Here is a 27,181-nt window from a genome sequence, read left to right on the forward strand (position 1 = left end):
AGGGGACGACAGAGGATGAGATGGTTGGACAGTGTTCTCGAAGCTACTAACATGAGTTTGGCCAAACTGCGAGAGGCAGTGAAGGATAGGCGTGCCTGGCGTGCTCTGGTCCATGGGGTCACGAAGAGTCGGACACGACTGAACGACTGAACAACAACAAAGCGCCTACCTTTCATATCTATTTCTAACACTGCTTATATGCCTCCTTCTGGCAACTCCTGCAGCCAAGCTGGTTCAAAATGTATTGCTCTGCTTTCCTTTGGAACACATCAGCAAGGCCAAGAGGTGGGGTCTTGCGGTCTGGGCACCCCAGGACCTCCACACACACTGCCCAGGCTCGCACCCTGCGAAGGTCACTTTGGTGCTGCTGCTAATGCTGTGGTTTGACTTAACCCCCAGAGGCACGCTCCATTGCCTCTCTAGACAGATGGGATGCCAACAACCTATTCCAAAGGTTTTCAACCTTTTTGTGTCCACAGCTACCTTGACCAACTACATTCTTTCTGCAGCACCCCTGTGGGGCTCAGGAGCCCAGTTATGTCACCCCTTTGCCTGCAGAGCTGGAAGCCCCTCACCCCCACCCCTTGTGGAGTGTTCCTTTCTCCCCACTCCTTGGGAATCCCCTGGGCCTCCTCACACTGCCCTATGGGGCACCACTGGCTTGGGGAGTTTGTAGCCAGGGCGGCTGCAACTAACAGCTGTGCAAGCCTTTGGGAGGCAGAGACAGGAGGGCATCAGAGGAGGGAGGGAAGGAAAGAGGGACAGAGGCCAGTGTTGCCCGTGGCACCCATGCCCAACATTCAAGGCACCCCAGGGTACCACGGCACACTGGTTGAAAACCACTGCCCTATTCAGCCAGCATTTCCTAACGAGGGAATCTTCCCTCCATCCGCAAAGGCGGGTCTCTTTTGACGCGCTCTCATTGGATCCCTACGCGCCAGCCACGTGCGCAAGGGAATTCCGGGCTCGCGTTGAGAAAACAAAGCTCCCCTTGGCGGCTGCGTCCTGTAGGGCATTTGCGCAGCAACGCCGCCGAAAGCGGGGCGCGACGCACGCTTCTTTAGTAAGCACTTACAGGGCTGGTGCGATCCTGCGCGCGCTTCATCGAGAGTAAGCCCCTTTCTCAGAGGGACTTACTTCCGAGTAAACCCACGCATAGCGGTGTGGCGCGTGCGTTTGCACCGTCTTTTCCTCCTGCACCCGCCAGACCTCAACACCTCTCCTCTTTTTTTCCCCCTGCCCCAGGAGATTCCAGTAGCCTACCGGGGCGGGGGAAAGGAAGGAAGAGGCAGGCTGGGTTGGGGAATCGATCAATAATCGGACGCCGGAATCAAGGCACGAAGCCCCTTGTCTAGCGTCGCGCTTTAACAGCAGAACCCTGTGTCCGTCCCAATGATCTCAAGAGCTCTCCGAACCGGGTTTAGGATTGCCACCAAACATTTAAAGAGCGGGGGCAGAGAATGAGTGGGGCAGATCCTGTTGTCTTAAGGGAGTAAACCACCCTATTTTCACTACTGTGATTTGTTTTAACCCTGATTTTTAAATTGCTTGCAACCTGCCCTGCTGCCTTAACAGCAGCAACAACGATAATAATAATTATATATATCCGCTTATAATTATAAATATATATATCCGCCTGTCTGGCCTAGGGTTCGTTGCCAGAGACATAACTCTTCCATCCGTCGCCATGCAGTAGCGGCGCTGCCATGGATTGTCTTCAAGCTGAATTCCCGCTTCTGGTGGGAAGAGTTGTCCCGGGATCTTTGCGCGACCTGATCTTTAAAAGCGATCTCACACCTTTAGGCCAGAGAGCCACTATGCACTTGGTGCGTGTGTAAAAATCCTGAGAAAGGCAGAGTGGGAAGGGTCGATGGAAAGGAGGAGACGGTTGGATGGATCCGTATTGTTTGCAAAGCGAAGCGAGAAAAAGGAAATAGCGCGAATCAGCTCCGAATTGTGAGAGCGAAGAGTGCATTTGGAGGCTGGGGGTGAAACCACTGGGGGTGAGTGGAGAACGGGGTGTATTTGTGTAGTTAGGCGTTAGAAAACCCAGACCGCGAAGGCGGCAGGTGTTCCCCGCACTCCTCGTTGGCGGAAGAGCCGGGGAGCTGCGCCGCGCCAGGCTCTCTGGGAGAATTCGAAGTGAAACCGGCTGCAAACTCTGGAGCAGGTGCCGGAGGCGCAGCCGCCGGTGTTCGCCGAGGCCCCTCTTGATCCTGGTTCCGTGGCACCACCACGCACCCCTTTGCGTGGCTTTTCCCCGGGACCCCCCTCACCCACCCCGGGGGCACGCAGCCTCGTCCCTGCTTCTTCCCAGGCGGAGGGAGAGTAGCTTAGCGTAGACGAAAGTCCAGAAGCAGCCGGCTCTTGCGCATGCAGAAGGGGAGCGACCCTGGAGCGCTCTGCAACTTGCAGTCCCACGGTGGAGGGACTGATTAATTTCGGATCCGCCCGCCGTCGAGGTATCGAGATGGGTGTTTCGAGGGCGGGGGGAAGGAGCCGCAGACCCCACCCTCCCTCTCACCCGGTTGCCACCCGTTTTGGCTTGCAGGGCTCCTGCTGCACTTGAGGAGATGGGCCAGGAGGGAGGGGTCTCTAACGTCGGGGACAAGGCTCGGGGCTCAGGTTACAGCTCAGCTGGGGGGCAGGGGAGGACGGGGACCTGGGCATATACGCTGGCTGCTAGAAGGGAGAGGGGAGCATAAAGCCGCGGTGCCTCAGACCGGAGCACACGACGGCAGCAGCAGAGGGACTTTCTGCTGGGCCTCCGGGGGGGACTTTGGATTCTCCTGCTGTTTCCAAAGAAAAGGGAGGATCGGCTGCATGAAGGCTCGGTAGCCACTGGGGGAACTACCATCACCACCTTTTCCTCCTCCACCACCACCACCACCTCCCTCCTCCCCGCAAAGGTCCTGCATGTCTAACATTTAGACATGTTCAGCTTTGTGGATTCAAGGACTCTAGTGCTCCTAGCAGCCACGCAAGTCATTTTATTAGCAGTTGTCAAATGTCAGGATGAGGATATACGTAAGTTGCACCGTTCTTCTTCATCTTCTTCTTCTCCTGCTGCTGCTCCTCCTTCTGAAAGAGGGCGAAAAGAAAATCTATCCGGATGAGGTGGGAAAATAACAGGGAGGGAGAGGTGTTTAAAAAGAAAGATCTGGAGCAAAGACCGAGAGTTTGAGGGTTTGCACAATTAAACTTTATGTTCCGAGTTGGCCTGAGATGCCTTCTTGTGCTTGGATTTCTCTCCTTTTGCTCACCAGATTCTTTCCTTCCCATAAAAAGCTGCTCTCCATCATCTTCTTTGGTATGAGATACTGATATGCCTGTTGAGGGGGAGGCTTCACTGTGGTGCCTGCTTGGTTGAGAAGAGAGCTCCACTTACCACAATCCCAGGGTTTTATCATTTCTTCTGCCATTGGCCTTTAGGGGAGAGGGGTGACGTGGGGGATAAGGTTTCTTAAAGAGCCTGCCAAACCATTATATTCCATCCAGGACTCTATCTCCCCCCCCCCTCAATTCCCCAAAGTCAGAATGACAGATTCTGAGCTCACCGAAGAGGGCATCAAAGAAAGTGGTGGAAATGCACTTTCTGCCTGTGGTGGTAGTGAAAGAGTTAACTGAATGTGGTGGGGATGGGTTCAAAGGGGGATCCAGACAAAAGAGAACATTGGGGTTAGACAAGCAAGACTCATTGCATTCTCCCCCCCCTTTTTTCTTTTTTCTTTTTACAAAGAAAGATCTTTGTGCAGAAAAATCTGCCCTCCCTTTTTGCTCCCTCCCCCAGTTCAGTTAGGGATGTGGGGTAAGGTGCATATGGAGATCTCAGGGAATTTGATAGCTAACAGATTTTTTTTGTTGTTGTTGAAAGGAGCAGAAGGGAAAATTTCCCCCCAACTCAAGAGGCCACCTGAAGGGTGCAAAGCATTCCAGAGACACATCAGTCTGGTTTGCTCTCTTCATCTCCCCCCCCCCCCCAATATGCATGAACAGTACATGCATGCAAAATTTAAACTCGGGGAAAAACGTTTCTCTTAAATTAGGTGGTTGGAAGATACAGTAGTTTTTTTCCTTGTGGCAATGTCCTCTCCCTGCTCCTCCCCAATATATATATTCCAATGAATTACAAAATAATCACAAAATGTGATACTATGAAAGATGGCAACCATACAGTCAGGGCTGTCCCTTCCCCATTACCCAGAAAGCTTTTGTTGTCTGGGATATTATTCAGGGATGCAAGACGGAAACTTTATTAGGTAGAAAGAACTTTTTTCTTTTTTTAAGCTTGTTTCTTTGGGTAGGTTCCCTATTGCTCGAATTCCATGCCTGCCTCCATATGCTCCAGACTGTAAATCAATTGCAGGGAATAGAGCTCGAAAAGCAGGGTGAGGGTGGAGGGAGGCCTCTCCTCTTGCTTTATATCGCAGGCCATGCTTGATTTTTCTCAGTTCAAGCTTCCAGAAAAAGGAGAAAAGAAAAAAAAAGATGGGGAGAGGCCAAGGAGTTGAATTCCTTTTTGCTCATGTGGAGCAAATCTCCGCAGTTGAGTTTTCCAAGTTAGTAGCAGAAAGGGCCAGTTGTGGGAGGTGGGGCAGTGTACCTGGTCGGGGCAGCCAAGTGGTGGTGGTGTCACCAGTTCTGGTTTTCTCCCCATCATCCTCAGTGAGAAGATTACTGGTAAGGCTCTGCCACATGACCAGCCTCCCCTGGAAAGGGTTCTGGGTTCAGGCATGAGCTGGGGTGCCCTGTGGAGAGATGGCCTTGACCGTCTCTTTGGTAGGTGCTGTGCTATGTCAGTCAGGTGCCCTTGCTTCTCTTTAAAGTTTAGACAATTGTGATCAGCTGGCCTGACTGCACAGCAGTGCAGCTTAGCACACCCCTTTCCCTTCATTGTGTCCAGCGATTTCAGGTCAAGCCTTGCGTCTGAATTTCAGAGGTGCGTGGCAAGTAAGGGAGCGCAGATATCGCCCTTTACCTTTTAAATTCCTTTTTTTTAAAGGACCTATCGTTGCATTTTTATTAGCTAAGGAGAGAGTGGATTTGCCTATAGCGTTGCTTTTTCACTTACTGTAACCTTAGCATGCCTTTGGGGAGTCTTGTCTTTTATTTATGTCTTTTATTTTATTTTTAAAGTGTGCTCCCAGGTCAGGGAGCGAGCTCAATTCCCGCTTTATGAACATTTGTTTGCCTTTGGCGGCAATAGCTTCCAGATGCTGAAATGCTGCCCATATTTATTTAAACTAGTCCCTAACTGAGCCATGTGAATCGCGCTCTGTGTGCACTCGAGAAAAGGCCCATTCATGAGTGCATGGGTCCCTTGGGCTCCTGCAGGCTCCCCCTGCTCAGGGCACAATAAGCCCCCTGTCATCTTGCTGGTGCTGTCAAGCCTTCACTGGGATGTATTTTAGAAAGTGGGGGTGGGGTAGAGGAAAGCATGTGCCAAAGGGGCATATTTTTAATGGGTTTCTAGTGACCTCTTCCCCACCAATAATCATTTCTATTTAAGTCTCCTAATGGGGGATAAACATTGTCAGTTCTTCTGATGAGAGCACTGGGGTTTCTGCCATCTATTACTCGAGCCTTCCAGTTCCAGAATGCACCCCCCCTGCCAACTTCAAGATCTCACTTCAATTTTGTCTACCGCTGCTTTAAAAAACCCAAACCACTCACTATTTTTTAATTGGAAAAACAGCTTTAGTCCTCTTTTGCACACACAGAGAGTCAGATAGGGTCATTGCTCTTTCTTGGGTGCACTCTGCTGTCTGCGTTCCAGATGAGAAGCAGATGAGAAGCATTTTAAAGGGTCTCTAGCATCACCCCTTCCCCACGATTGCCAGGTGGTGGCAGTTGCCATTTTGGCCAGAGGTTACAAACCTGAATCGACTGTGTGGCCTAGTGTAACGCTGTTCTGACTAAGAAATGGCTGGTCTGTTTGACTCTCTTGCACACCAGGTGCATCCAAGAATTCAAAATGCAAAGCTAGTGCCAGACCAGGCTCAAGCTTTCCTGAGCATGTAGGCCTTCGGGAGGCTTTTAAACACCAGGGTTTTTTTTGGGGGGGGAGACTTGTTCCCCGCTGCATCCCCATCATCTGCCAATTCAGCATTCTTGCTGCTGTGGACAGAGGTGTGTATGACAATTGTTAAAAGATGCTCTGACGTTGAGGCTGAGGCAGAATTGGGCCTAGAATTTGCCAGATGCCCTCTCTGAAAGTGGCATTCTGCACGCCGTGCCCCCAGGCAGAGTGGCACAGCGGTCAGAGTGCTGTGTTTCACACTGTGGCAGAGCCAGGTTCAAAATCCTGTTCATCTCGCAGAGAGGCAACTGGGGAGCGAGTAGCTATGACCCTTGCCTAGCCCTTACCTCACTGAGAATTACCTCACAAAGGGTTTGTTGTGAGGAGCAACCAAAGTAAAGCTATGTCCTGTATGGAGCTCCAGAGATCATATAGGAAGAAAACCTCCATGATTCTACAGCAGGGATGCAGAAGAGCCCCTGGCCCTCCAGACATTGTTGGACTACGACTCCCATCATCCCTTATCACCATAAGGGGACATGCTAGTTTGGACTGTTGGGAAGGCCACAGGCTCCCCATTCCTGTTCTGTAGTGTCCCTTTACCTGGTAAAGGATCTCAAGCCAGCATTGTGAGAACTGAGGGGTCTGTGTGTGTGTGTGTGAGAGAGAGAGAGAGAGAGAGAGAGAGAGCAGATTACTAAAGCCCTCCCCCCCCTTTTTGTGCTTCTGGATAACACTGCCAAAATATCATAAATCTGGGGAAGATGGAGAGATGTCCTTGAATGGAGCCAGTCTGGAACAGAAGAGGCCACCTTTGTGCTCATTACTAGGATTGCTATAACCAATGCTGATGTTATTACCCTGTTTCTTTCTTTCTCCCCTCCTTTCTGGTTTTTTCTTCTTCCTCTTTGCCTCTTTTGTCCCCCTACCCTACCCTGCTCTTTCCCTCCCCTTCTGGCACAGAGGAGGCAGGCAGCTGTGTACAGGATGGGCAGAGGTATAGTGATAAAGATGTGTGGAAACCTGAGGCCTGCCGGATCTGTGTCTGTGATACTGGGACTATCCTCTGCGACAACATAATCTGCGAAGATCTGAGAGACTGTCCCAACCCTGAGATAGGCTTCGGAGAGTGTTGCCCCACCTGCCCAACTGACCAGCCCGCCGCCAGTGGTCGTAATTTATTTATTTCCATTCCATATAAATAAATTACTTGAGAGATAATAGCAACAAAAGGGGGGGGGGGCTTGTTTCCTAAAGGCCATGGATGCAAAACCCAAAAAGCTTTGCAGCATCCATGGAAAGGCAACTGCTAGGAAAGGCTACTTCTCATAGTTGGTAAAGCAGCTTCAGGTGCAGAAAACGTGGCTTATCCTCTTATTTGAGCCATAGTTTATGTGAAGGAACTTGGATGGGTAGCAGTATTGACAAAAGATTAACTTGTCCATGTAAGCAAGCCCATAAAAATATGTAGCCCACAGTTGTTTATCTGTGTTTGTGACACACTGATGGGCTAAAAGAAAAAGAAAAAATTATCTGCCAGTTTACAAAACATTTCCTGTCTGGTCCCCTGGAGAAGAGTTTTACTCCTTCGACGTGACCAGATAAATGGTTTATTTTTATTTTTAAAAGCCTGGTCTGGTAAAGTACCAGATCCTCAGACATGCAGCCTTGAATCAAGCTTTTCTGTGGCCCACTTGCCATTGCTGTATATATTTTTGTGAGTGCGAAGGAAATGAGAAGAGCATTGCAGTGCTAAGTATATGATACTCTCTCCCCCCCCCCCAAACTGCACAGTGTTTAGCTGTGATTTCAGTGTCAGAAATTACAGGGCGAGCTGGACAAGGACAGTTCCTTTACAGTTTCACTCAGATGAGAAAGGTCTCATTAAACCACCAAATTAAACCTTTCCCCCCTTAATGGGGTCTTTTAAATGTGAGTTGTCCCATCCTAAACACATTAGGGGCATGTAAAGCTCCACTTAAATCAGTGGGATTTGCACAAACTTTATTGTGTGCAGTGGCTGCAATCCAGAGAAAGCTAAATACAGTAGTGATGATAAGAATGTTGATGGTAAATTACTGTATAGTGCTTTAAAATAAGTGCCTCCAGTACATTCCCCCCCCCAGTAATAATGCACCTAAGTCCCATTGAAATCAATGGAATTTGAGCGTTTCTTAATCCCATTAATGTCAACGTGACTTTGGCATGCCTGCTTTTTCTGGATTGCACCCATCATGCATTGCTCTTCAGCCATTTCCATTTTATGTGCTGGCCAGAGATGTGAAAAAGCCTCTTGCAAAGTGTAGGCTTTGGAGCTAGTAGGAGTGAAACACTATCCTCATTTTTGGGGAACCAGCTGCAGTGTAAAACTATGTAAGATGTTGGCAGATACACCCCCAACCACGTTTTACTCCCTCTACTTTTGCAGCCCCTTGATGCTACTGCCTTAAGGGACTCTGAGATTTTAATATTTTTTTTAAATGGTCTCAGAACCAGCAGCTCAAGATTTAGCCTTGTGAGAAAATAGTCAGGAAGCGAGCGGGTGGGGGCTAGCTTTCATACCTGAGATACTGGGGGTGATTAATAGTGCTTTGCTATGTCTCAAAAGTGCTGCCCAGGAGGCATGGTTTGCAAAGTGACTGTGATTTTTAGTTGATGCAGGGAAAGAATCCAGCATTATTTCAGGTTCCAAAAACTGAGTTCTTTTTGTATGTGTGTGTAATGTGACCGCTCTATCCCAGGAGTCATGTTACAATTAGAAGTGGCCTTTTTTAACCCTTTTACCTTTGAGGCTCCTCTACTTCAAAAAGTAAAACAAATGACAGTGTGAGGCAGCCAGAATGAGTAAAGGGTTGAGCTTTGCAAAAGTTAACTGTGTCCCTTCCACAATGTTTATTTGCTGTTAAGTTGAATGTGGCTTTTAACTTCCGCATTTTGTGTCACTTTGCTTTTAAATATATATATATGTGAAAAGCATGCTTTCCTCTAAAACTTGTTCTGTGCACACTTGCAATGGCTTAACAGATCGATCCTAATCATGCTTGATTGGCGACGAGTCCAACTGATTTGTAATTTTGGTGAGGATTTTCTTCCAAGGAAGTGCGCTTAGGTTTGGAATCCATCTCACATCACTCAGTGAGACTTCCAGCTGCACCCTGTGCACATTTGTTTGGAAGAAAAATCCCACTAAGTTCTGTAGGACTTAGTCCCAAAGATATCTGCATAGGATTGCAGCCTTAGGCATGTGTACTTGTGTGCAGGATCATGGCCGAATGTATGCTGCTGCTGCTTCGATAAACAGAACACTTAATTCCAGTGGGGCAAAATGGAATTAAACTGAGTGATCTTGCAGTATGGCTTTGAACATGCAGTGATTGGTTTGGAATCCTATTATTCTGTCTGTGCTTTCCTGCTCTGCCACTTTGCATGGTGCTTTCATTCCAAGTGTGAAAGTCCTGTGCCTATAACTTTTCTGGGGCGGCAGTATCTCCAGCACAACAGATGGGTTTAGAAAAGCACAGCATCTCCTCACCACCACCATCGAGTCACAGAGCCTCTTCCTTATCTTCCTGCCCCCTTGTCTTATTGTGTGCATCTCATGCGTACGGTTGAAGGTACTATAATGCTCATATGATTTATGTTGACATGGTTCTGATGCTTTCTTTCTCTCCCCTCCCCCCGTTATTTCTTAACAGGGCAACCTGGCCCCAAGGTGAGGCAACTGAATGCTGTTAATAACCATGGCTTTATTTAATTGCCCCCTAGGGGTGCCAACTTTTACTAGCGCCCTCAGCTCCTGTTGCCTTTGACAGTGATCTGACCTGTAGATTTCTTTCATAGTTTCAGTGTTTCAACTCTTGCCTTTGCTTTTCTTAAAAAGATGGCATATCAGTGGAGGGCATTAACAGGGCGATAATGCTTACCACTTAAGATGTCCTAAAATAATTTGCTTGCTGGTTTCTGCATAACGAGATGCTGTCAAAGGCACAGGAACATGTCAGTCGGCAGCCCTTGCTGCACACATTCAATTGGCATATAGGGTGTACCTCATTTCCTGTCCCCTGCAAAGAACACAAGGAAATCTGGAGAAGCCAATGGAGCTACTGCAACAGATGGTTATTGTGAATTATTGCAGAGCCGAGTTGTCTCATGGGCATGAAATGTGAACTGCAGTTCTCATATCCCAGACCTAGTGAAAAAGCCGAAACGTTTCCTTAACTTAAAAGCAATGAATACTTCCATTGACTTAAATAAGGCTATTCAAAACTTAGGCTAAGTTTATGCATACCTCTTGTGCAAAATTGGGGCCCAGATGTTCTTTACCCCTTTCAAGTACATAGGCCTGCTTACAGTTGCACAGTGTTTCAAGCAGGGAGCCTAGATAGAATGTCAACATTGTGCATGAGTTGAACACGGCATCATTTGTGTGTAGGGGAAGCCTGGCTTTGGTGTTTTGTTCTGTTGTCCTGTTAAACCTTGTGCACACTTTGCATTTTGCAGGGACAAAAAGGAGAACCTGGCGATATTAAAGATGTAAGTGCTACACTTTCTGTGTCCGCCTTCCTCATCCCTTGAATGCTGGCAGTACAAAATGTGCTTGCAACATAACCACCTTTGTGTCCCCCCCCCTCTTGCTCTTTCTTGTCCAGGTTGTAGGACCAAGAGGACCCCCTGGACCACAGGTAGGGAAATGAGCTCTTCTGCTACGGTATTTAAATGTTTTGGAGGAAAAGGTTCACCAAAATATCTAACTGAGTCTCTTGTCTTTACCTGCTTAAGGGACCTTCAGGTGAACAAGGACCAAGGGGAGAACGCGGAGATAAAGGAGAGAAGGTAATGCCAACTTCTCACACATTGGGCAAAGGATTAAGATTGAGATCCTATGCATGCTTACCAGGAAGCGAGTCCCTTTGTACACCATGGGACTTACTCTCAAGGAAACATGTATAGGATTGCATTGTACATCATGACTGAAAGCACCTGACTGCCATTCTCAAGTCTTGGATTTGCTGGTTTTTAAAATATCAAACCTGTCATCTCTTCAAGTCAGGGGCATCTAGATGATTTACACACATTAAAGTAAAATAATAATAATAATAATAATAAAATTCCTTCCAGTAGCACCTTAGAGACCAACTAAGTTTGTTCTTGGTATAAGCTTTCGTGTGCATTCACACTTCTTCAGATTCTTCAGATTCTTCAGGTATCTGAAGAAGTGTGCATGCACACGAACCTATACCAAGAACAAACTTAGTTGGTCTCTAAGGTGCTACTGGAAGGAATTTTTTATTTTGTTTTGACTATGGCAGACCAACACGGTTACCTACCTGTAACTGGAACACATTAAAGTGTTGATTTTGGAAGGATTTTGGAAAGTTAGTTATAGAGGGTACAAGATGAGTGCTTAATAGTCTGCTTTTTGCGCTTAGTTGAGTCAGGGAGTAAGGTTTCAGTATTTTTTCAAACGAGAGTGAGTGATGAAATGGTTAGTGTTGGATTAGGACGGGGAAGAACTGGGTTCAAGTTCCCCTCACCCATGAAACTTACTGCCTGACCTTGGGCCAGTTGCTATCATTCAGTCTAACATTCCTCATAAGGTTTTTGTGGTGGTAAAATGGGGGGGGGAGAGGCGGGAGTGGAGCATGGTGGGAGAGGATCGTCTATGCCATCCTGAGCAGTGTACCTGGAGTATTAAATGTAAGATTTGTACCTATGTGAGATTAAAGCATACTGTTATGTGCAGTCTTGTAGTCCAATTTGCAAAAGTTGCATGCCCGCACAGTTGCTTTACTGCCTCACCTTTCCACAGACAACTATGACGGCTATTTGTGGTACGTCGAAGGTCTGAAGCAGAAATAAATACAACTCATTTCTGAATTCATAAGAGCTTTTCTGCCTTGTTGCCTGGAAACAGTGCTTGCTCACCATAGGCAACTAGGCAAATATTTTTGGAGGAATTCAGCATTGTGCTATGCTGATCAGTGCAAGCATTTTAGCTTGCTAGGCGGAACAATTTCCCCTCTTCTCCCCACCCTCACATACTGATCTGGGGGTTCCCCTGAACACCCCACTGTGCTGATTTCAGGGGGCACAGTGGAAAGAGTGGGGAAGCCTTGTTGCATAAGCACAAGTCCTTGTGTAGACTTCTGCTGATGGGACTCATTAGGTGAATCCTGCTCGTGGTGTTGTGGGTTTTTGTCTATTCATGGTCCAATGATCCTTTCTGGGTGCATTTCCTCTGTCGTGCATGACATACTCTCCCATTTGCAGTGACTTCTCAGTGTGTTGCTAGGGAGGAAGTAGTATTCTTTTGTACATCTTTGTTCCTTGGCTGTCTCTGTTGGATGGATAGGGCCATCCCTAGCATGTGAAACAAGTCCCTGTGTGCATCACATTTTTGATCGGAGAACATGTTTGTATTTTAGGGTGACTCAATAGGCCCATAGTTTTCAGGTCATGAGAAGTAATCGTTCGACTTTGCTCTGTACCAGCCTCATCTTAACTACTGCACCCAATGTTGGGTACTATACTCTAAGAAGGAGGTAGACAAATTGGAAATGGGTTTAGAGGATGGCAGCAAAGGTGATGAGGGGGTGGAAATCACATAGAAGGAGGCAAAGGGTTGTTCTCTGCTGCCCCAAAGGGCAAGACTAGGGTCATATCTGCACTATACATTTAAAGCAGCATCATACCACTTTAAAACAGTTAAAAATCCTGGGAACTGTGGCTTGTTAAGGGTGCTAGGAGACCCCTGTTCCCCTTCACAGGGCCTACAAATTCCCAGAATTTCCTGGGAAGAACAATCAACTGTTAAACCACTCTGCAATCTAATAGGATTATGTTACAGGGAGGTAGATTTTGCTAATGGTCACAGCAGTTTGACAGTGGAGCCAACTCCAGGTTCAGTAGGTGGGCTCTCTCTTGTTGGAGGTATTCCAGCAGAGGCAGGAGAGACATCTGTTGGGTAGTGAGAGGTGCTCTAGTTTGAATTCATTGTATTGGGCAGGGGCTTAGACTAGAAGTTTCAAAAATCTGTCTTAAAAATAAATAAATAAAAAAAGGCTTCCCAAAGCAGTTTACACAAATGCGCACAACCAAACAGTCCATTATGGCCCTCTCCTGCATCCTAAATAGTTTTTTCCCTTAGAAAATCTGACTGTTGTACCATCATAACTATGCACAGGCCACAGATTGCTACAACAGAGCAGTAGCATGTACTGGCATCACTGCTCGTACATCACTGAGCATTTTTATGTGTGTGAGCATAACAATTATTAGGACTGGGCTGTTAATACACAGATGAAATTAATAGAGAAGACTTAGCAATATTTTAACTAAGTCTGCAGTCCTGTGAACCCTTAGGCCAACTCAGTGAGATTTACTTTTGAGTAGACGTGTCTAGATTCGGACTGTATAAGATGCATAATACAGTGGTACCTCTGGTTATGTACTTAATTCGTTCCGGAGGTCCGCTCTTAACCTGAAACTGTTCTTAACCTGAAACACCACTTTAGCTAATGGGACCTCCCGCTGCCACTGCGCCGCCAGAGCACGATTCCTGTTCTTATCCTGAAGCGTTATTTCTGGGTTAGTGGAGTATGTAACCTGAAGCGTATGTAACCCGAGTTACCACTGTACCAATTATGAGGGTTAATTGGACCATGTGCTGTTGTCGTTTTAAAACATTATTTTCCCTTGTAATCTTGGATGAGCTGATACAATGCTTTATGATCTGACTCCCTTGGGACATTTTTCTTCCTTTTTTAAAAATAGGGTGCTCCTGGCCCACGTGGCAGAGATGGCGAACCTGGTACACCTGGCAACCCTGGGCCTCCTGGACCCCCAGGTCCCCCAGGCCCCCATGGCATTGGTGGAGTGAGTATCCTCTACTTGATTCACCTCCCCCCCCCCCCACAAACACACACATTTCTTGTGTGGTTACAGAATGAAAAGAGCTCTTTCACTGTGCTACCTACCAAGAATTCCTGGTGTTCTAACTCTGCAAAAGCCTTAATTCAGCTCAGCATACATAATATGCTACCTTAAAAAAATGCCACATATTCAAAGTACAACAGACTGCTGGGTTTTCAGTGGCCTAGATTGCCTTTGCCCTCTTTTGTCATTATCTGCATTAGAGTTGTGGTTTTCAAACCTTGTTCTGGGGGGATCCTCTGGAAATACCCCCTCCCCACAATAACGTGTTTCTGCAACAAGTCAGAATCTCTTGAAACATGTTTTACTCTTCACTGGCAAGCTTATTTTGCCAGAAGTCATCTGCAAGGGAGTGTTGGGTAGAACACGCCACCCCTATCTCTGAGCAGTGTGAGGTTCCAGGCATTTACCCAGGCATTTCTGTTTCCTTTGAAATGAGGTACAGTGGAGATTGTAGTGTCTTTATGGCATATGCTTTATTTACACATGTACAACCTGAGCCTATGATGGAGGGGTTCACAGCATTGACACCTCAAGCGGGTCTTGCTTCTCCATAGCCACAGAAATCAGGCATGTCTCTCTTTCACAGGCTTCAGTCTGCTTCTTCCTCCATCTTCTAGCTTACCCTTACACAACTCTGTTCTGGCCTTTGCCTTTTCTAACTAACAAATAGTGAGTTGAGGGAGCCCCCCCCCCATTTGTCTGGCACAGAGCCACTTCCTTTGATACCTTAAAAGGTAAAGGTACCCCTGACCGTAAGGTCAAGTCATGGGCGACTCTGGGGTTGCGGAGCTCATCTTGCTCTGTAGGCTGAGGGAGCCAGCATTTGTCCGCAGACAGCTTCCAGGTCATGTGGCCAGCATGACTAAGCCGCTTCTGGCGAACCAGAGCAGCGCACGGAAACGCCGTTTACCTTCCCGCTAGAGTGGTACCTATTTATCTACTTGCACTTTGACGTGCTTTTGAACTGCTAGGTTGGCAGGAGTTTGATACCTTAATGACCTATATTTACAGGGCCATTATCAAAAAACTTTTCTGGCCATTCCAACAATTTGAATCCTTCCTTAGATTTTAACACTTGCTGGATCTAGGAATTAGAACGGTCTTGGCACACAGCCTGCTCCTCCGGCCCCCCGACTCATAGCAATACATTCTCAGTTCATGCAAGTCTGACAGTGTGCTCAACAGGCTGGGCTATGGCTTTTTTCTAACTGTGAGATGTCATAGAATACTGTGGCAGGGACATAGATAAGTTCATAGGAGATCATAGAATCATGGAATTGTAGAGTTGGAAGGGACCCCAAGGGTCATCTAATCCAACCCCCTACAATGCAGGAATCAAATGCAGATCAGTTGATGTAGAAAAGGTTCCCCCAAGGTAGAAAACTACTGTGCTAGAGAATGGAGGAGGATCATCAGGGCTCATCACTGTCTATAGACTTGGATCAACAGCCCAATATAGAATTAGATGTGCACAAGCCCACTGGTTTCTGTAGTCTTAAGCATACCTATTTCCATACTCCATTGTGGGTCCAAAATACATTTGTAAATTCCTCCGCAAAGCACCTTAAATTCATTCCTAGTTAATTACACACAACTTGTCTAGGCAACTCTAGTTTTGAGAGCCATTAGGTCTGGTGGCCTTTACTAGCCCCAGCAGATTAATGGCTACGCCAACCAGTTGTGTCTATTTCAGGGAAATTGTTGGAACTGTAATTTTCAGCTGGGGAAGCTAGTTAGCAGAGGGTAGCAGTGACAGTGTTGCTAGGACTGAGCAAGTTTTGATTTTGTGTCAGGTTATGAAACAATCAGGCAGGTTATGAGATAAAGGCAGACATTCCATTAGTGCATTTCCTTAAGGTTGTATTTTAGAGTCGCTAAAGCTGTAATCCTATGCCCTCTTACCTGGGAAGAAGTCCCAGGGAACTTAGTGGTGCTAGACTACAACTCCCATCATTCCCAGCCAGCTTGACTAGTAGTAAGAAATGATGGGATTTGTGGTCAAACATCTGCAGGCCCATGTTTGAGGAACACTACACTGTAACATAGTTTAATGACTGTTTTTTGTTTTTTTTTTGCAACCCTCACTTGATTGCTATTAGGGGCGTGTGAACAATATCAAAGATTGGCATACTGGAGGATATTAATGTGTAGAATGTGTTCTTTGATTGCCATAACTAACCCTGCTTTTTGAATATTACTCCACACATAGGACACACTCACCAAGTCATATTCCTTTACTCCAGGTTCTTATAGGATAGCCAACAATCCACATTCTTTGCTGAGTCACTACTGGTAAACATTAGAGTTGCTACTCTGTATGGAAACACCTACTGAAAAGAGTGGAAAACGTCCATTCTTCTCATTCCCCTCAGTCTTTTGTGGACACGGAGGTAGAGTTAAAATGTTTTAAGGACTGGAGTAACTGAATTTGAGGTTGTTGCTCCGAGTGAGAAGGAGCTGAGTCTTGGCTGGGCACTTGTGCCCGGCCACAGCTTGGCCCTCGGGTCAGACTTGACCCAGGGGAGGAGAGCAGGAGAATGGGTGGCAACACCCACCCTCCTCAGCTGTGGTGCACCTTGCGCCCGGCTCCACCTCTGGGTCAAACTCGTGGGCATACGCTCCACCACTGCCTTTGGACAGGCATCCTTGTATAGAGGTGTATTCAGTGGTTTCATAATAGGATTAATAAATAAATCTGATGAGGTTGTTCTTCTCTCCTCAGAATGCATAACAGTCCTTTTTTGGAGCGAAGTTCAACTTGTCGGTGTCCAGTTTTAAGCCACACTTTCTAATTATTCCAAGTGCACTTGAATATTGTTTAGATTCAATGATGTAGCTCTGTGTTACAGACACCCTGTCTCTAGATATAATGAACAATGTTTTGTGTTTTCGATAACTTGTTGGAAACTTTGTGTACCACAAAGTTGATTTCTATCCTTGCAGACCCCCTGCTTGTTTACTGTCGTGGAAAACCCCAAAACAATGACTTGATAATAGGGTGGGCAAAAAAAAATACAACTTAGAAAGCCCCCTTCCTTTTCTCTCCAGATGAAATTCTGCCTAAAAATATCACCCTATGCCTGGAGGTATAGTCCCCAAGGAGAGTAAAAAAAAATGTAAAACGAGCTTGCCCTAATTTCTTCCTCCATGGTGTGGGCACACTTGCCCATCAGATACTACGGGAAACTCTGGACTTTTCAAAAGACTTCTTGTATTCCTCATTGTGTGAATGTTCTCTGTCAGATCACATCACATTCCACTGAAACTGACCATGTTCTCTCTGCACTTTATCTTTGCAGAACTTTGCTGCTCAGATGGCTGGAGGATTTGACGAGAAAGCAGGCGGTGCTCAGATGGGAGTGATGCAAGGACCAATGGTAAAGACCACAGGAGAGTCTCCCCTAGTTGTTTGAGCTCATGTCTGCACTACAAATGTATATTGCAGGGGTGGGTATGCTGTGACTCTCCAGATATTGTTGGAATACAACCCAGCCAGCACGGCCAATGATCAGCAACAATGGGAGCTGTAATCTATCAGCAACCTACATCATGGGTTGCCCAACTTTTTAGACTAGTGGACACATTTTGAATTTCAGGAGAGTGCCGGGGGCGCTAGACACAAAATGGCTGCCATGGAGGGAGTGTGGCATAACACAAAATTAGCAAGGCAACTACTCCCCGCAGTGATGTCCTGCTGGCCCTGATTGTGGAGATCTCTCTCTCTTTTACACACACACACACACACACACACACACACACTGTTGCTGTCTAATAACAACCAGAAGCATTCCTCAGTATCATGAACTATATTCAAGGTAGTTACACCATTTTCATTGCACAGAAATTGCTTAGAAAGTACCTGCACATTTCACCTCATAACTTACTTTCTTGAAGGGCTAGAGCTCTTTTAAAAAATGAAAGCTCAAAGTCTCGGGCACCTGCCCAGGGGTGCCACTGAAAGCCTTCTGGTTTGGCGATCTCTGACGTAGAGGTCCATAGGTTCCTCACCCCACATATATTGGTTTTATGGCAGTTGGCTGCCGTGGGATGATGTTCCATGAAGAATCCTGGCAATTGTAGTCAGTGGCGTAACATGGGTTGCCAGCACCTGGGGCCCATGCAGAGGAGGTGAATGGAAGGCAGTGTTCGTGTCACCCAGGAGATTCCAGCCCCACAAGTAAGAAAAGAGCCATTCCGTTGTCTAGAGAGGTCACCTCCTAGTTCGCATGGAGAAGCCATCAGCGACGAAACCATGCACCTGTATTGAGGCAGCACTGGGTGTTGAAATTTTGCACCCCTAACAAATTTTCACCTGGGGCTACTGCCCCTGTGACCCCTCCCATACTATACCACTGATTGATGTTTAGTGATGGTGAGAACTCTTTTAAGAGACTTTTAGCTCTGCTCGCACAGCGGTATTTTCCTAGGTTCCCTGCAGACAGTGCCACCTGCAGGGTTACGAGGCTCTCAGGCAGGACTCAGGGCTTCATTGGCCCTTAGCCTGAAAATGGTGGGTGCCTCGGGGCTTCTTGGGTGGGTGCCCCATACAAAATGGTGGCACTGTTGAGTAGCACTGATGGTGGATCATTCATTGGTCCTGTGAACTTGGCAAATGCCACCCTCTGGAACCAGTCTATCCTGGGGAGGGGGAATTGTCACGTTCAGTTGATCAGAGATTGGCCTAGTAAACTGAGATAGGTATGAGCTTCAGGCACCTGCACACAGCTGTGTCACTCCTTCCTCCGCGTGAGTGATGAAACAAGAAGCTATAGATAACCATAGCTTCAGGTCATGTCCGAGCCAGGACTACGGTTAATGACTTCCAAGCTAGCCAGGCTTCAGAAACCATCTTCGAATGATGGCTTTACATTTTGGCTTGTGTGAAAGCCATTAACTCCAGTTTCCTCGTTCAGATGTAATAGGAAGCTATGGTTAACCGCAGCTTCCTGCCTTATGCCGGTATCTGAGACTTATTCATAATATTGGCTTTTTAAGACAACAGTTGATTGTTGGAATGTGACCAGCTACTAATGGATATTATATTTATGCTAATTACTACATTTATATCCCACTGTTCCTCTAAGGAGCTCAAGGTAGCATACATGCGTCTTCCTCTATTTTAACCTCAACCACAACCCTACGTGGTAGTTTAGGCTGACTGGCTTAAGTTCACCAGTGATCTTTGTGGCCATCTGTGGATTTGAACCTGATCCTAGTCCAGCACACTTAACCACCACACCTGCTTTTTATTAAACCTGTGAGAGATATGTGCTGTAGGCTAGGCCAAGAGCCTCATTTTACATTGAAGAATGCTTGACAAAAGATGCCTTTTGCAGAACAAAATAGAGAAATTACGAAACCTAAAGACATCAATGAGACCAGTCAAGGTTCTGGCTTCTTTAGAACTAGGTATGCTGTACACCTGGGCCATAACCCTTAGCACATTTTGGGGCTGAGTTGCATTGAAAGTGTGGTACTTCCAGTGAGTAAATGTTACAGGATGGTGGCATTTGAGCTCTTCCAAATGGCCCTTAATTTGTAGATCTGGTGTGGTGCTATGTGTATTTGATTCCTCACCTCTGCTCCAGACATGCAGAGAGCTTTATAGCCCATACTAGTTTCTCTGACTGAGCTACAGTAAAACACACAAGCAGACACGCCATGAGATGGAGGGCCTGTTGTTGGCTCTCCGAGGGTACAGTATGAAGCCACCTGAGGCCACCATCTGGGTTTTGTCAATGTCTGGATGGGGGACTGCATGCGAACCCCATGTACAGTGCCTTGGGTTCTGTGATGAAAGGAAAGTGGGATATATAAATGTTAAGAAAAGTCAATAAAATGTTCCAAGGTAACACTGACATTGTGTGTGTATAGATCTATTGATAGATAGCTAGATAACATTTTATTATTTGATATTCTTATTTTTAAAAATAAATCTTCTGCCTTTCAATCCAGAAAGATGCTCAAGATGGTTTGAATAAAATAATATACTACAATAAGGAAGGGAAAACTTGTGACCCTCTGGATTGTAGTTGGACTCCTGCTGCCATCAGCCCCAAACATCATGGTCAATGGTCAGGGATGATGGGAGCTGTAGTCCAGCAGCATCTGCAGGGCCACTTGTTCCTGATCCCTGCACTTCTATAACACTGGGACTGTTTCTGTCCCCTTCGCAATAGGGTAACCAAGTCACCAGCACAGCTCTATTTGGCACCAAAGGAGCTACACCTTTTGCTTGCAGCACCTCAACCAGCGTTTTATTGAAGCCCATAGAGTCCAATCCATTCCTGATGTTAAGCCAGAGCGATGCCATCAAAGTCTCATTGCCGCCACCTTCCTTTGTACCCAGAGCTCCAGAAAACCACATTTCTTTTCATTATAAATGAATTTCTTTGCTTAACTTAACTTTCTAAGCGTTTGTTGACCTGCTATTCCAAGATTGTTCAAGCAAGCCGCTTTAACGGAAAGGCTGACTTCTAACAAAAAGAAGAAGAAGAGAGAAAAGGTCTTTGGGCCTTTGCATCGCTTGCCAGAACTTCCCAAGCCATGTGCCAAAATAGTTGAAACAGATGATTATGGACAGGGAAGTAATAGAGAGATTTGTTTTAAGGGGCTGGGTCACTGTTGCACTTGGATCGAGAGCTGAAGTATGCAAAGACAGACAGCAGCTACTGTTCTTCAAGATCCCACAAGACTTCCAGCAGGAAATTTCTACTCTCTAGCATTTCTTGGCAAGCAGTAAATGAAATTCGGGCTTAGTAAACATGGACAGTTTCCAAGCGAAAGCATGTGTGTGTGTGTTTCCCCCCACCGCCGAATGACTTCTATAAATACAAATAGCCCTGGATGGTACAAAGAAAGAGAGGGAGAATTAAATAAGAAGAAGCCATGGAAGAAGCTCTGCTCTGGTTCTTAATGCCTGTACAGCCAGGGCCTAGTGTATCCTGTGTTGGGATTGAATCTTCCTTTCTTTTTTGGGGTAATGATTGCTTAATTTTATTTTTTTTCTATTATAGGGACCTATGGGACCACGAGGACCTCCGGGACCTCCAGGATCTCCTGTAAGTATCAAAACCTTTCAACTCTTTTTTTGGATGATCTCTCATGTTTGGGGAAAAAATGAGGCAGGTGGAAGAATTGCCTTTTTCCAAGGGGACCACTGTGTATCTCTCTATGCCAGGGTTCCCCAAACTAAGGTCCGGGGGCCAGATGCGGCCCAATCGCCTTCTAAATGTGGCCTGCAGACGGTCTGGGAATCAGCGTGTTTTTACATGAGTAGAATGTGTCCTTTTATTTAAAATGCATCTCTGGGTTATTTGTGGGGCATAGGAATTTGTTCATATTTTTTTTTCCAAAATATAGTCCGGCCCCCCACAAAGTCTAAGGGACAGTGGACCGGCCCCCTGCTGAAAAAGTTTGCTGACCCCTGCTCTATGCTCTTCTTTTCAGGGCCCTCAAGGATTTCAAGGCAGCCCTGGTGAACCTGGTGAACCTGGTACTGGCGTGAGTATCTAGGAAGTGTACACGTTTGCGGCACAATTAATGCGCTCATGTTTTCCTCTGTTCTCTCTTGCCATGATGCACCTGCAAATCCCCTCTTTGCTTCTGGGATCCTCGACCTCCCGAGGAAGCCTGTCTAAAGTATCAATCAAAAGTACTTAGCTTAGGGGTTCTCAAAAAGTAAGGGCACAAGCAAACTGAAAAGATTTATTGAGCTTTGCAGTTGAACTTGGGTCTAACAGTTATCCCATGGAGAGACTTTGCAGCTTTTTAGTTGTGGGGGAATGACGAAGGGTGGACATGATGGGGTTTTAGTGGATTGGAGAGGAACATAAAAAAGATAAGAACAGCCATGTTTGATCAGGTTAAAACCCCATCTAGTCCAGCATCCTATTCTCCCAGTGGACAACCAGATGTCTCTATAGCAGTGTTTCCCAACCTTGTGTCTCCAGCATAGCTGTCAACCTTCCCTTTTTTGCGGGAAATTCCCCTGTCAGTACTATACTATATAGTACTGATAGGGGAATTTCCCGCAAAAAAGGGAAGGTTGACAGCTATGGTCTCCAGCTGCTTCTGGACTACAGTTCCCATCATCCCTGACCGCTGGTCTTGCTAGCTAGGAATGATGGTGGCACCTGCTGTGGACAGTATGTTACGTAGGAAGGCTTATGAACCCCAATCCTTCATGAATATGCCCTCATGTCCTGCTTGGGGGGTTCCCAGAGGCATCTGGTTGGTCGCAGTGAAAACAGGATGATGGACCACTAGGTAGGCTTTTGGTCTTCGTAATTTTAGAAAAACGGGGAAAGCTTTTTGAAACATTTCAGATTGCTTTTTGGAGGCAACCATTTGATTTGCTTGTTCTTAAGTTTGTGTTTACTCTTAGTTGTTTGTGGCTGCTTTGATACCTTGTTGTTTAAAAATTTGGGGTTTTTTGTGGGATGACGTGTTTTTAATGAATTTTTATCAAATGCCACCTTGAGTGGCTGCTCCCCCCCCTCTCTCTCTCTCTGTGTGTGTGTGTGTGTGTGTGTGTGTGGTTTGTGTTGTGTTGTGTCCTTGAGCTTCAGTAAGAACAGACAATGATACTTACTAGTGGAATCTAACTGTTTATTTTACTATAAAACACAGTTGAGGCCTTGAGCCTCCAAAAGTGATCAGTTTTCTTATCATTAATGCAAAAAGCAACCAGAGGCGGTCCTTCCTATTAGCAGATGCCCCCGCTACAATTATTAACTCTTCTCTCACCTAGCACTGTTGAATTACTACATTACTCTACATTATTGCATGATCTTGATTTTTCTTTTCAAAAATAAAACAAAAACTTCTGTTTACTTTTTCTGAACGCTTTTAAGCCACTTTGGGTACATCTTAATGGAGAGAGTTGGATATAAGTGAGATTAACATGTCCTCAAAGCTTCATTCACAGCAAAATCAGCTGTGAAGTAGGGCACATTTTAAAGGCCTTTAAAGATGCTTTCTTGAAACAGCATCATTTTCAGCCTTTGTCTAAAAAATTGGGGAATGAAGGCGTGTCTCCTGCGGGAGACCATTCCACAATCTGGGTGCCATACCTGAAATAGCAAGGTATTTCTTTATTTATTCAAGTTGCATCCTGCCCTTGCTCCCAAAGAAGTCCAGACTGGACCAATGAATCTATCTGGGATAGGGTAGAATGGTAAAATGGGTAAAAGAGTTGCTTTTACAGTGGCAAACAGATGCTTCAGGTTACAAACGCTTCATTTTACAGACTCCACTAATCCAGAAAGAAATAGTACCTTGGGTTAAGAACTTTGCTTCAGGATGAGAACAGAAATTGTGCTCCGGCAGTGCAGCAGCAGCGGGAGGCCCCATTAGCTAAAGTGGTACCTCAAGTTAAGAACAGTTTTTCAGGTTAAGAATGGACCTCAAGACCTCCAGAAGTTCTTAACCTGAGGTACCGCTGTATTGGGGTGGTTTCTGCTGGTGGCTAGAACTACAGTTTCAGAGTTTTTGAAGGCTCATGGAAAAAAGAGTGCAGCAACCAGTGGGTTAAAGTGTGTGACTCAGGAACTGCCGAAGATGACTCTCGCCAATTTTTAAAAAGCATATTCTAACTGTCTGGGGTGTAGTTAAAATACAGCTTAACTGTACTTCATATCAGTGCTGCTCAGGAATATTATCTGCACATCCTGCATTAGTACAGCACAATGCCAGGGGCCTTGTTGCATGTTCTGTTAAATCACGGTTTAGGGCTTTATGCATAAGTTGGAAGGAGTTGCCGTGAGCCTTAATCTCACACACTCCACCTTTTTTCAGGGCAGCCACCAATTTCAAGCTCCCCTGATGCTCTAGAATCCCATAACCTGATACACAGCAGCCACCGTGCTGCAGTACAGATCCCCGTGCCGCCCTAAAGATCTCCGTGGTTCCCTATGACACCCCCTTGCCCAGCCCAGCCCAGGCCGGGTCAGACTGCCCCCCCCGGCCCTGACTACCTACACTACTGCTGCCTCCCCTCTGCTCCTCCCATGTCGCTGGGAGGAGGAGTCTGGTAGGGTTTAGTTTTCTGATTCCTACAAAGCCTGGGTTGTCTTGAAACTTACCAAGTTTGTTTTCAGCCGCAGTCCCTGGCTTGTATGCAACGATTCAGGTCTTGTGGGAACTGAAATGAGCTGTATGGGAGGAGGAGAGGGGGCAGTCGTGAGCCCAAGGCTCACGGCACATCTGCCTTGCTTGTGCAAATAACACTAAACTGCATGTGTGCCAAGGGGAAAAACCCTTACGCTTTTGTCATTCTAATTGTGAATGCAATATGGTAACTAGAAACCCTAGTTAAGAGTGGGGGCGAAGCAAAAGCCATATGATGCCTTCTTTTAGAAGCTTCCTCTAGTTTCTGCCCTGTGCTGTTGGCCTCTGGAACTGACCATCAGCTGTGCCACAGGTTGGCAAAAGACATGCTTTGGATCCTTTGCTCTGCCTGCTAAGAGATATAATGAATGGAAGGGAATGAATATATGAATGAAGAGTGAGGGAGATGAATGAACTGTTTTGCCTGCCTCCTGAACTCTTTCCCCGAGGGAATGTGGCCCTTGAACCCTGTCCCAAAAGATGTCCCATTCCTGAACTTTGCAGTGGTGTATTAGCATGCATGTCATGGAACTCTCTTAGCCAAAACCTACGCTAGAATAGTTTTCTCCTGATATGGAAGGACAGATTTCAAGAAGCTGCATAGATGGGGATACAAGAAGCACCAACATGACTAGTGAATTGGGGAGTCCACAGTTACAGAAAGGATGGATCCCTGCATATACTGTCAGCATATTCACCTTGTTAAGACTCCCTAGCCACTAACAGGTGTCAGCAGGTGGTGAACAGGTAGAATATACAAGAGGCTGTATCTCAGACTTCTAATATATTTTGTTTCCCCCCCCCCTAGGGTCCAATGGGTCCCCGTGGGCCAGCTGGGCCACCTGGAAAACCTGGCGATGATGTGAGTATTCTATCTCTTGACATCTGCCCATCATGATGTTGGTAGACTTGAGCAGCTTAGCAAATACATAGCAGAATGAGGAGTTTGCTACAAAAGTTAATGCTAAAGTGAAATACAAAACAGTTGATGTTTTAAGGCACAGAGTGTTTATGTCTCTCTCTCTCTCTCTCTCTCTCTCTCACACACACACACACACACACACACACACACACAATATCACTCAGGCTAAAATTGAAGTCATTCTTGGAATGTGGGTCCTAATATACAGCCAAAATAGCACATGCTGCCCACAAGAGGAAAGGTATCAAGTAGGAAAACTCAAGGTTTGCAAAAGTATTAAAAAATAAACCTGAGGAAAAGAAGCACTACAGATTTAAAATGGTTTAACAGTCATTGCTTCACAATTGGGAATTCTGGGAGCTGTAGTTCTGTGATACAGGGCTTGTAATTTCTTACAGACTTCTCAGCATTCTCTTCAGACTACAATTCCAAGGATTCTTTGAAGGGCTTGTTAAACTGGTATAAAATTGGCATGCCCTTTGTAACAGACCTGCAAGGAATGGGGGCTTTTTACTGTAATGAGAAGGTTATATTTTGTTGCCTGAGTTACTGAAGGTGATTTGACCAGGGTAAATTTGAAAAATCTGAATCTAGAAGGGCAGCTTCGGGGGGGGGGGGGATATATGTCAAGGGAGGTATAAAACGAAAGAACTGAAACTACTTGTACTGTTTTCTTGTGGGTTTTGTTGGGTAGCTGCTGCTAAGTAGGGAATTTTTTACTTATATCATTTATTTGAACCAACTATTTTTAATGCAGATTTCTACTCTGCTATTACATCAGGGTCGGAGAACCTTTTTTGCCCTCCAGAGGTTGCTGAACTACATCTCCCATCAGCCCTAGCAAGCATGGCCAATAGTCAAGGCTGATGGGAGCTGAAGGGCCAAAGGTTCCCTGCTCAACCTGGTGTCCCAATATGTTTTTGGACTGCATCTCTCCTCATAACAACCATTCCATTCCGGAAGTCCATTTGACTTGCAAAATGTTTGGAAAGCAAGGTGCGGCTTCCGATTGGCTGCAGGAGGTTCTTCTAGCCAATCAGAAGCTGCGGAAGCTGCATGGACATTTGGGTTCCAAAAGAACGTTCGCAAACTGGAACACTCACTTCTGGGTTTGCAGCTTTTGGGAGCCAAAACGTTCAAGTCATAAGGCACTTGTGATTCAAGGTACGACTGTAGTTTTTGTTGGAGACAGAACAGCAAACTAGGAAGGACCATGGAGTTAACTCAGCAGCTTTAAGTTATTCAATTCTGATGTCTTCTTCTGACCTTGACATTTGTATAAATGTCATCCTTTTCTTAAAGAGTATGTTTTAATCACTTTTGTCTCTTTCAGGGTGAATCTGGCAAACCTGGCAAATCGGGAGAGCGTGGGCCACCTGGGCCTCAGGTATGGCTTTGTCCAGCATATCTCAGATATCTGTGCGCGTACAACCAGATAAAGAAATGCAGCAGAATTCACATTTATTCTGAGAATACATTTAGTTGACACAAACAGGCACAGTTTTGGAGGAAATATTCTGTGGTTTTGGATGAAGCGATCTCCTTAGTCTTCCTGAAGATGAGCTTAGAATTTCAGGATTCTCCACCAGAGCAAAGCCTTGATTAAAAATAAAAATAGTATGTTGGATTTCTGGCTTAGGCTACTGGATATATGTGGGAGTCTCTGCTGAATTTGACTTTGAAAACCACCCTGGCTCTCAGGTTGTTTAGAGAGCCAGAGAATAACTAACTCCTGTAGCAGGTAGGTAGCCGTGTTGGTCTGCCATAGTCAAAACAAAATAAAATAAAATAAAAAATCCTTCCAGTATCTGAAGAAGTGTGCATGCACACGAAAGCTCATACCAAAACTAACTTAGTTGGTCTCAAAGGTGCTACTGGAAGGATTTCTTTTATTTTTTATTTTGTTTTAACTCCTGTAGCTCATTGCCACATGCCAGTCACCAGGACTTTTATTGCATTAGAAACAGATTGCAGACAAAATTATCAGTGTTGAACAACATTAAGACACACAAGATAAAATTCTGTATCTTATTAAAAACTATTTTTTCCGATCTGTCTGCAATATTCAAATTAAATAAATCAACGTTTATTTTACATTTTTATGAATTTTATTCTGCTTCTGCCAGCCATTGAAACTCTGCTCCCTGATCACTAGAAAATCCTCCACTGCCATCATTGCCTGAACACTTTGAAGC

General features: G+C 45.8%; 1 protein-coding gene across 2 annotated transcripts in view; it reads left to right on the forward strand.

Moving 5' to 3' along the window:
- Positions 1–2,667: 2,667 nt before the first annotated feature.
- Positions 2,668–27,181, forward strand: part of COL2A1 (collagen type II alpha 1 chain) — an 81,619-nt gene continuing 57,105 nt past the window's right edge. The window contains exons 1-12 of one of the 2 annotated variants that reach the window (XM_033138607.1): positions 2,668–3,027; positions 6,983–7,192; positions 9,715–9,731; positions 10,520–10,552; positions 10,669–10,701; positions 10,799–10,852; positions 13,793–13,894; positions 17,254–17,331; positions 20,971–21,015; positions 21,404–21,457; positions 24,873–24,926; positions 26,320–26,373. In XM_033138607.1, coding sequence (XP_032994498.1) covers positions 2,934–3,027; positions 6,983–7,192; positions 9,715–9,731; positions 10,520–10,552; positions 10,669–10,701; positions 10,799–10,852; positions 13,793–13,894; positions 17,254–17,331; positions 20,971–21,015; positions 21,404–21,457; positions 24,873–24,926; positions 26,320–26,373 — 828 coding nt within the window. In that variant the 5' untranslated portion in view covers positions 2,668–2,933. The remainder of the gene's footprint in view (positions 3,028–6,982; positions 7,193–9,714; positions 9,732–10,519; positions 10,553–10,668; positions 10,702–10,798; positions 10,853–13,792; positions 13,895–17,253; positions 17,332–20,970; positions 21,016–21,403; positions 21,458–24,872; positions 24,927–26,319; positions 26,374–27,181) is intronic. The other variant, XM_033138608.1, reaches the window with a different exon arrangement.

Source organism: Lacerta agilis, chromosome 2 (assembly GCF_009819535.1).
Source record: "Lacerta agilis isolate rLacAgi1 chromosome 2, rLacAgi1.pri, whole genome shotgun sequence".
Taxonomy (NCBI): Eukaryota; Metazoa; Chordata; class Lepidosauria; order Squamata; family Lacertidae; genus Lacerta; species Lacerta agilis.